Here is a 10,161-nt window from a genome sequence, read left to right as displayed (position 1 = left end):
GAGTTTGATAGTGTCTGGCTTTACATTTAGGTCTTTAATCCATTTTGAGTTTATTTTTGTGTATGGTGTTAGGGAGTGTTCTAATTTCATACTTTTACATGTACCTGTCCAGTTTTCCCAGCACCACTTATTGAAGAGGCTGTCTTTTCTCCACTGTATACTCTTGCCTCTTTTATCAAAGATAAGGTGACCATATGTGTGTGGGTTTATCTCTGGGCTTTCTATCCTGTTCCATTGATCTATATTTCTGTTTTTGTGCCAGCATCTGTGGTATATTTTTAAATATATATTTAAACATATAATCCATATGGAATTTATCCTGGAGGTATAGTAAAAGGTAGGCTCTAATTTTATTTTTTTTCCAGATGACTACCTAGTTGTCCCCAAATCATTTATTCAGTAGTCTATCTCTACTCCTCCTATATGAGATGACACTTTTGAAATATATTAAATTCCTTTATGAGTCTGGCTCTGTTCTAAGGGCTTTCTATTCTGTTGTACTGTTCTGTCTAGTCACATGCCAGTACCACATTGTTTTAATCACTGCAGTTTTATAAAAAAAATAATTAGATGACATATTTAATCATGAGACACAAAGAGTATTATCCTAAAAAGGCGTGATGACTGAGGACACAGGAATGTTTTTCAAAGTAAACTTCTGGTCCTGGGAGAAAAAGAAAATGTGAAAATGTATGTGATCCTAATAGCAAAGATAAATATATAATTACCAAATCTAGGAAACCATAGTAATCAAGCCCTTCTGGATATCATTTTAGATGTTTATTTTGGAAGCTGCTAAAACTCCAACACAGAAGCACACAATTACGTCACGCACAGAGAAGCACAACTTGAATACCATACACTCAAGATGCTTTGCTCCAGCAGTGACCTGCTCTTCATGCAAAATTGCTTCTTACAGAGTACTTACCAACTTACAAGTCCAAATATGCTTGTATTCTTTTAAATAATTCATCACATCCAAACACACGGCATTGTTTCAGCACTTCATAAGCAACACTTTCTCTTTCCTAGTGTAGAAAATGTTTTTGTCAAAGAAAAAGCTCTTTATCACCGCCTCAGGAACTAAAGCTGAGGCATCCAAGATGCTCTACACACTTATGCCCCACTCCTCCTACGGTCTCCTGGTGCTGCCCCTGGAGCTCCCCATCCAGCAGCTCAGGCCGACAAACATGCTGTGCTCTCAGTAACTCAGAAGCCCTGGTCACTGGTGTCAAACAGTGTATCTGGATCACACGAAAAAGTAAAAAGAATCAAGTGGAATTTCCAGTTACGCTAGCAAAATTTATCAACCACATCACTTATTTTATTATTCCCTTCCTTTGCAAAAGCTAACATTTCTAAAGGACCACTTTGATCGTTTTCTCCCGTTTAAACACCTTCACTTACTCATACGTTAGACTTGCTGTGCTTTGCACTGTGCTAGGCACTGAGGTTAAGGCAAAGCATAAAACATGCCGCCTGCCCTCAAGGAGCGCACGCGGGCGTGGATGACTACAGGCGCCAGGCCTTAGGGAGACACAGATGGGGCCGGCGAGCAAAGCCGGGGAGCAGGGCGGGATTCCAGGGGTCCCCGCAGCCGGCAGCGGGGAGGGAGCCCTGTCGCAGGAGACGTCATGACCTGGGCCGGAAGCTCAACACATCAAGCAAATGGCCCTGTGGACAGTGGGCCGTGGATGCCATTAAGGAGTGTTCTTCACACCTACGCACTGCTCCATCAGTTGTCCGTGGTGGCCTTTTATCTTGTCCGCACCCCTCCTTGAAGGCAAGGATGGGTCTGGACATATCCATTACTGGTGATTACGACAGCAGCTGGTACACAGCAGACCCTCGATAAACATCTGTGTGCTACGTCATCTGGTAACACTGTGCACCTCGGCACTGCCCACCCCTTCCCCAGTGAAACATTCGAATGACCTCCAGGGGAGGACCTGACGGTCTTTCCTGCTCCATCCTACCGGCTTTACCTTCCCTTCTCTTCGGCGTGAAGCCCTCACCACCATCGATCATCCCACTTCCGGGTTCCTGGATTCTGACCGTAAGCTCCTGTCCAGGGTCTTGCTCAGCTCCACATACCAAACCCTCTTTCTCCCTCAAGACACCTCTCAACTTGCATCCCACTGGGCACTCTTCACCAAGATGTGTACTGAGAGCTGAAAAGTGTTCAGCGTACTCTTCAAACGCAGAAGAGCGTGTGCACAGGCTCTGTGCCAGCTCCCTCTCACACAAGCCTCTCTACACACCACTGATGGCTAAGTCTCCCTCAACTCTTCCTTCGATCATACAAGTTCCCTTGTAAAAAGTTCCCAAGCATTCCCATCCCTCAGCTAACCATCCAGGCACTAGTCCATCCTCTCCAGCCTGGACAGGACCTTCGATCGTGCTCTTGACTCCTGCGTGGCCCCAGGCAGCTCGTCTTCCTCGGGGCCGGCCCTCCTACTCCACTCACCCCCAGATGCCCGCAACGTTGTCCAGTCAGGGAAATGGGAAGAGAGGATCTTGTGAAGGCGCCGTTAATTCTTCTCGTTCCCTCTCTCCACCCAAACCCTTCTCAGCACCCACACCGGCTCTTCCCACCGTTCTCTCTGAGGACAAGGTCCCCTTGCGGTCCCAAGCCTTCTTGTGCCCACTACATTCCATTCCTCCCAGCTTCTCGAAGGTTCTGTTCTGCTCTCTTTTTTCCTACTCTTCAAACTCCTTTTCCTCAACAAATAAACACTCTCCAGCCAGTCCTACGTGGGAAAAAGCCAGCTCTTCTCTCCCCGTAGATACGGGGCGACGTCTCCCCTTCCCTTCTCTGAGGACTCAAGGGCCGCACAGATGCGCCCCGCCGCCTCCTCAGCCCCTGAAGATGGCTCTCCGCCTCCGCCACTCCACTCGGAAGCCCTGGACAGAGGTCACTGGTGGCGCGCTGGCTGCCTCTGTCTCGAGGTTCTTCTTCCAAATTCCACGGCACGTTCTTTCTGGCCCGTGTCACCTCCGCGCCCTTGCACCACTCCTTCTCAGGGCGTCCATGGCTCCTTGTCTTCTGTCAGCTCTGGCTCCTGCCCTTTTCTCACCCCCCCTGTTTATTTCAGGTTCCCATTCAGAACCGTGGCTTCATCGCCTGCCTGCAGAGTCACAAACCTAATCAGTTCCCTCTTGAGGGTTCCAGAGCCCTCCTGTCACTCATCAGACCTGGGGGAGCACCGCACCACACGACTGCTGCTTCGGCGACTCCATCAAGGCCCTCCCGGTCGCGTAAAGCAGCTGCAGACTCTCAGTGGGGGACACGCAGCCCCAGGGTTTTAGACACCATGACTAAGTCTTTATATTCTCCAGTCTTGGTCCGTCAACCCTCTGATTTCCAGACTTACTTACCCAACTGCCTTCTTACCATCTGCACTAAACTGTGCAGCAGGCATCTCAGACTTAACACAGCCGAGCGGGACGCCTGGTCCCTGGCGGCCCCCTTGCCAGTCCACCCCACCCCCCACCCCGTGCTGGGCGCAGTTCCACCTTGCGGCCCGTGCTCCAGCTAAAGCCCTGCGCCCTCTTCTTGGTCCTCGCTGCCCCTTACTCCAGGCAGCCGACCCGCCCGCGCGTCTGACGTGTTCTAACACCTCCCGAAGGTACGGGGTTCGACGGATTCCACTTCCGTCACCATCGCCCTAGTCCAAGCCCCCAGTGTCTCTTGTCCTGGCTACCGCGGTGGCCTTCGGGTCCTCCATTTCCACCGCAGACCCTAGATTCACTCACCACACTGCAGCCAGAATGAACTTCTGAGCTCACACATCACACATCAGCCACCTGCTTAGAACCTTCCAGGACCTGCCCCTTGCACGGGGAGTAAAATGTAAATTCTACAAAGCCCTAACCTGGCCCGTGTGCCTCACGGTCTTCGTTCACGGGGACGGTGTCCCCCTGGGCTCAGAGCCCCAGCATCGAGGCCCTCGCTCGGTTCCTCGGGTCTCCCTCGGCCTGGGACGCTCCTTCTCTAACACCTGCAGTTTAACCTCCTCTACCCAGAGGACGCTCACAGACGGCTCAAGCCTGCCAACCCTTACGGCACCTGATCTTCCTGACGGCTGACACTTCGGGTTTGTATGCCTGATGGCTCAGCGACTACACCATGGCACGCGGGCACCGACGACGCTCGGCCCAGAGCAGGGGCTCAGTGCCGAGCGCTCTCTTCTCAGGACCCAGCCAACACACGCAGCCCAAGCCTCCCGTCAGGAACCGGGCGGCCCTCTGCCCTCACCTCACCCGCCGCCCGCCGTGCTCCGTGCCTCGGGCTGCCTTTCGCGTGCTGCCTGCCTGCCTGCCTGGCGCAGGCCCTCCTCTTCTCACCTGGGGGTGTCCGCCAGACCCGAGCCCTCTGTCTCCGTCGCCCACGAGCCCAGCTCCACCCCGGAAGGCGGGCTTCCTGCCTTCCTTCCTTACCTCTTCTGTAGAGTCCTTCACAGGGTAACTGTGAGGCCCTCGGCGTTAGTCCAGAAGAATCCTCTCAGCCTCACCAGCCTCCCTCCCCAGGCCTCGGCCCACCTGCCTCCTGAGAGCACCCTCCGATGTGCCTCCCCTGGCCAGAAAGGCTGGCCCCAGAACGCGGCTCCCCCCAGCCCCGGCCGGAAGCACCGTCCAGCGCCAGACCCAGCCCAGCTCCTCCGGAACCCCTCGGGGGCCCTCGGAGGAGCCGGGGCTCAGCTCTGGGGCCCGGAGCGCCTGTACCGCCTCCGCCGGGCACCTGCTTGTCAGCTGGCCTGTCTCTGCGCTCAGCCGTGCGCTCTTACCAGAGTGGCTCTTTCTCACCCGCGGTGGGATCCTGGCTCCTCAGGACAAGGGCCAAGGCCAAGGCCGCTTTCAGTGAGTGGCCTTCAACTTCTGAGTTCCCTGAAGGCAGACACCACGTTGTTGTTCATTTCCGTTCACCTCTGAATTTTCAACGCAAATATCTGAGCTCCTTCCATATATGCGCCCGCCACCTTTACAGGCTCAGGGATGTAACCAAGTAAGACAAGCCCCTGCCCTCAGGCTGGCACCAAGCTTGCCTTCTGCACAGGGAAGACAGGCAGATAAACGAGTAGGCCAGGAGAGGAGCACGAGAATTCCAGAAAGTGGTAAATGCTACCAATAAAATCAGAGTGCTAGGCGTCCTCTGCTTGCTTTGTAAGGTTTGAGCAATTCTGTCACTGTGGAGTTTCCTCCGACAGACGTAAATCGGCTGAAGGAGCATGATCGACATTTTAAAAGGAAATTAAAACGTTTCGAATGAAAACCAAGAGTTCTCCTTTTAAGACAGAAATATTCCTTTCTCATGAAAATTACGGTTTCTTTCCTTCTCAGACCTCATGAGCCGTTTTTAAACAAACAAAAACTGACAATGTATTAACTGGTAAAATGTTCACCACTCCAAGTTTAACCTGCTTTATCGTAAACGAAATCTCGCAGTCATCTAGCACACTGCAGTGTGTGTGTGTGTGTGTGTGTGTGTGTGTGTGTGTGTGTGTGTGTGTGTGTGATGAGGACTTTTAAGATCTACTCTCTTAGCCACTTTCAAATATGCAGTACCGTCTTAATAACTACAGTCACCATGCTACGTTACCATCACTTATTTATCTATCGCACTGCATTCATTTTTCTTAATGGGGTAGAAAAAGTTTTAGATGCAGAAATTACCTGAAGTTCATATATCAGGTTGACACTGTAGAAGACACCACCTTCGACTGTTTCCACCATTGCTCATTTAACTTTCTAGGGATTAGCTTTGCTCATGGAAGCTTTTTGAAATTAAAAGAGGAACTTCATGAAATTAAAATTAATGAATCTAAATAGTTCCACCCGGTTTAAACAGTTTGCCCTTTGGAGTTGAGCCCTGATTACTCCAGCCAAAACAGACGTAGGCACCTCCACTACGCCTGGTCGTTTCATGAGCTGCACCCTGGCCTGGCAGGAAGAGTTCACAGCCTTCCTTTGCTGGTTGCCTTGGCAGGTATCCTATCTATATCCCAGGTCCTTTGAGGGACCAGTTCTTATCATTTGCATCTCCCTAAAATGATCTGCACTGAACAGGTCCTCGGTAATTACCTGTTAGTTGGCTATTAAGTGAGTTACACCCAGTTTGGCTGCTGTGTTGTTGGCCTTGCATCCCTCTGCGGTCCCAGTCTCAACAGGTCCATAAAAACAGGTTCAACGTGAAGTCCAGTGTAGCTTCTATGCGGTAGACACGTCTGCTCTTAAAAGGGACCATATTTATCTCAATTCGCTCAAGTGTTGGCCACACGGTATCTTAAGTCTCAAGAAACAGAGCAAGAGTGGACAGTGATGGATGTGGAGTATATGTGAAGTCTAGGATTCCTAGATACATACACATTTTCTGTTTGGAATATTTGAGAAATATACAAATTGTGTGAAGAAGTATTGAATATTTGCCACCTGCACTAACACATCTTTCCTAGCTCATTTTTCTTGCTGTCTCTGATCTCTGATTGACCGACAGTTTTCTTTTCTACAGCACACTCTGCATCATTCAGAGCAGCCAACCGGTGAAACATACAGTAGCAGAGCGGTGAGAGCACTCATGAGAGGGCGAGAAAGACCATGACCTTGCTTTAACTTCTGGATGTCCTTAAGGCAGGGTTCCCGACTCGACTGGTAAAGCCCTTGCCCCCCAGGTATATTTCCTGCGCTTCCCGCCACGGCACCAAGTGTACTCAAGGTAAGCTCTTTCCTCCGGAAGACTGAACGCAGCTCCTACCGGCCTATCGAAGCACACCTTCTTGGCTTTCCTTTCCTGTGCGGGTGTGCTCAGTTCGCTCTGGAAGGACTTGGGCTCTCCCTGTGCGGGGAGTGCTTTCTAGTCCAACCAGCAACAACTCTCAGGGCAGTAAAGTGCCCGAGCCCAGCGCCTGAGGACGAGCTCGGAGGCCAGCGGTGAAGGTAGACGGCAGGTGAGGTGAGGTCAGCGACACCCCGACAGGGACGCAGAGTGACCACTGGCCCCTCTAGCGCTGGGCATCGATGCTGCACCCGCTTCTAGGAGCTCTCTTCTCCTGGTGGGTGACGTCCCCTTAGACCGCAGCCCGGCTCGGGCGGCGCCTGGCAAGGGGCAGCAAGCAGCTCTCAGTAAGCGTTTGCTCCGTGCGTTACTGAGCGAACCAGTGAATCTGTGTGAGCCAAAGTGCGAGCCAAAACGGACAGGAATGGAACTAGGGTATTATACTTTCAAAACACAATTTGCTCTTTGATGATGATAAAAAGCAGGCATTCCTACAAACAACAGTTGGACACAGCAGCCTTTACATGACAACTTGCCTGTTAGACCCAGAGGAGATCAAACTGAAAGGAAAAAAAGGGAATAAACATGCACCAGTCACGACACATCTGTATACACTTGGGCGTTCTTCCATTCTTACAGAATTCCAGAGTTCTCTCAAAAAGACTCATCTTTATTGACGAGTACCAAAAGAGTCTGCCAAGCTTCGGGTACTTCAGCCATTCACACAAATGTGGCTTGTCACGCAGCAACAGACAGAAACAGAGTTCCCCAAAGTGAAGGATACAGTGTCCGAGCAGAAACTGGCAATGGTCCTTAAAGTCGCCATCTAGCCTTTTTCCACTTTTGCAGTGACGTGGGTCTAATAATAGATTTTGCTTAAAAGAACCTTAGTATTCACTACCTTAGTAACATCCCAAAGAAGACTTTTATAACCTCTGGTTCCTATTCCAATCCCAAGCTACCTCTCACCGACTTGGTTAGAGAAAAAGACAAACAAAGAAAACCCAACAACTCCTGAGCCTATTGTCACTGGGCTTCTCCCTACGGAACTCCCCACCGGGGTGAGGGGGGCAGGAAATGGGGTCAGATGGCCCTCTTCTCCGGGTCCTCTGTCTCTCCAGAAGGAGAGCCTGCTAGGGATTCCCCTAGGACATCTCCATCCTACCTGAGCTGTTCATCTTTATTCTTCTCCCCAAGGTCCCTCACAACCTGCCCCACCCTAGACAAACAGCAGTAACAACAAACAAATAGAAACTTCAATTTAGGAAAACCCCTGCACAGCTAGTCTCCCTAGCACAGCCTTCTTACCAAAACGTTCATATGCAAGATGTGCCAGCCTCTGACCCGCACCCTCTCTCCTCCCACCCCACCAGCTGCCAACTGTAAGAAGTAGATGTTTATTTTTTACAGAAGGAAATCCCTGGTGCAGGAGAAGGGGGGCAGACAGGAGCCCCAATTCTAGGCCCCAGACTAACCCAACACAAGTCAGAGCTGGTTGGGAGCTCCGTCCTCTCCCGCAACCTTCATTCAGTTCACGGCCACCAGGCTCTGTTTCAGCAAGTAAAAATGTCCATTCCTAACACATCCAAGGGCAGCTGGCGAGGCCAGTCCTGCCCAGACCCTGTCCTTCCTGAACCGCAACATCTCTGAATTAATCAACACCCGCAGGTGGGGCCCGAGGGAGGCAGACCCCTGGGAGCTGCTGTGCGGGTCAGACTACGGGAGGCTACAGGATGGAGGGGTCAGCTGCGAGCCCAGGGCCCACGCCCCGATGTCCTATCAGGTCCACCGGCAAATATGAGCAGAGACAGCCGCCAGCGGCTCCGGACAGCCGGCAAGCGAGAGGCCGCTGGACCGCGCGGCCCCCTCGGACTGAACCTCGCCAGGGAGGCGGGATCTCGGGGCGGGGCGGGGCCGGGCGGGGTGCCGGGCTGCACCGTACACGCTCGCACGCCCAGGGGCTGCACCCCGAAGGCGCCCTGCGGGCGGTGAGCCCAGGCAAGTTCCGGCCGCGAGGAGGGCTTAGACCCCGGGTACCCAGGAGGCGCGGGCCGGCCGGGACTGGGGAGTGAGCGGCAGATGGGAGACGGAAGCCGCAACAGCAACCCTGGAAGAGACTGCCTGGAGAAGGCGCCGCGGAAGCGCGGTTCCCCGGCGAGAAGCAGACAAAGGCTCGGGTGCGCACGCGGTGGACGGTGGCGCCGGAGCCCCGCGCCTAGGGCCTCGAGGGGCCGCGCCCGCCCCGGCTGGCGCCGGAGTCGCCCGGTGTTCCGCGGGCGCGACCTCCTCCCCGCCCCGCCCCCGGTCTCCGGTCCTCACCTCGCTCGCCCTCCATCCAAGACAACGGCGACCCCCTCCTCTGTGCGCCCGGCGCCTCTCCCCTTAACATCTCCCGCCTGCTGCCTTCCAGCAGATATCTGCCTTGACGACTCCGCTCAGTGCCGTCCCCCTCCCCCGTGACACGCCTTCTCACCCTGCCCCGGCGCGCTCAGCCCCGGGCCCGGGCCTGGGGAGGCGGAGTGCCCGCGACGCCGGGCGGGGGCGTGGGGGCCGGGAGTCCGAACCGGCGGCACCTTTCTCCTCCCCGCTAACGCCCCACTGTCCTTCCCTTACCAGCCCGACCACCAGCTAAGCCCCAGCATCTAGGGAGAGTGGGCTCTCGGCGGGGGCGCACCCACCTCCACGCGGCTAGTCCACGCTCCGGAGCCGGGTCGCTGCGGGGTCCGGGGGCAGAGCGGCCAGGCGCCGACACCCAGCCCGGGGAGCCGCGAGCGCCTTCACGTTTCGGAGCGCGGGGTCCCGGGGCCCCGGCCTGCCCTCCCCGAGCCTGGGGACGCAGCGGGCGGGACCCCAAGCGGAAAGAAGCGCCTCGACTCCAGCCTAGCGGCCGCAGGCTACACAGAGGAGCCTGGCGTCAGTGGCCAGAGTTGAGAGTACGAAGACGCGCAGGGCAAGTGTGGCCAGAGCCAGCACCGGGACCCCGAGGCGGGCAGCGGGTCCTGATCTCAACGCCCGGCCCCCGCCGCTCCCCCGGTCCCCCGGCCCCCGCACGCACGCGGAGCCTGGGAAAGCCCGCCGTCCCGCCGCTGGCCGAGCCCCCCGCCCCTCCAGAGAAGCCCGCCGGCCGCCCAACTCCCCGGCACACGCACCCCGCCGGCCGCGCACCGCGGGAAGGTGGAGCCGGGCACTTACTGGGGCTCAGGAAACACTCCGTCAGCCTTCGGAAGCAGCTCGCATTATTAGAGGGTCCATCTTCCATGTCGGAACCGAAAAGCAGCGGGGACGCGGCGGCGAGGGCGGCGCCGGCGCCTCGCGGCCGCCGCGGGGTTCGGCCGCCGCCGCCGAGGCCGGGGCCGGGGCCGGGGCCGGGGCCGGGGCCGGGGCAGCCC

The 10,161-nt window shown here is 55.2% G+C and overlaps 1 protein-coding gene across 1 annotated transcript in view; it reads right to left on the bottom strand.

Moving 5' to 3' along the window:
- Positions 1-10,161, bottom strand: part of PDE10A (phosphodiesterase 10A) — a 296,650-nt gene that overhangs the window by 285,655 nt on the left and 834 nt on the right. The window contains 1 exon segment of the mRNA XM_055087406.1: positions 9,965-10,156. Coding sequence (XP_054943381.1) covers positions 9,965-10,156 — 192 coding nt within the window.

This window comes from Physeter macrocephalus, chromosome 10 (genome assembly GCF_002837175.3).
Source record: "Physeter macrocephalus isolate SW-GA chromosome 10, ASM283717v5, whole genome shotgun sequence".
In the NCBI taxonomy this organism is placed as follows: domain Eukaryota; kingdom Metazoa; phylum Chordata; class Mammalia; order Artiodactyla; family Physeteridae; genus Physeter; species Physeter macrocephalus.
This window is presented reverse-complemented; position numbering and strand designations above follow the sequence as displayed.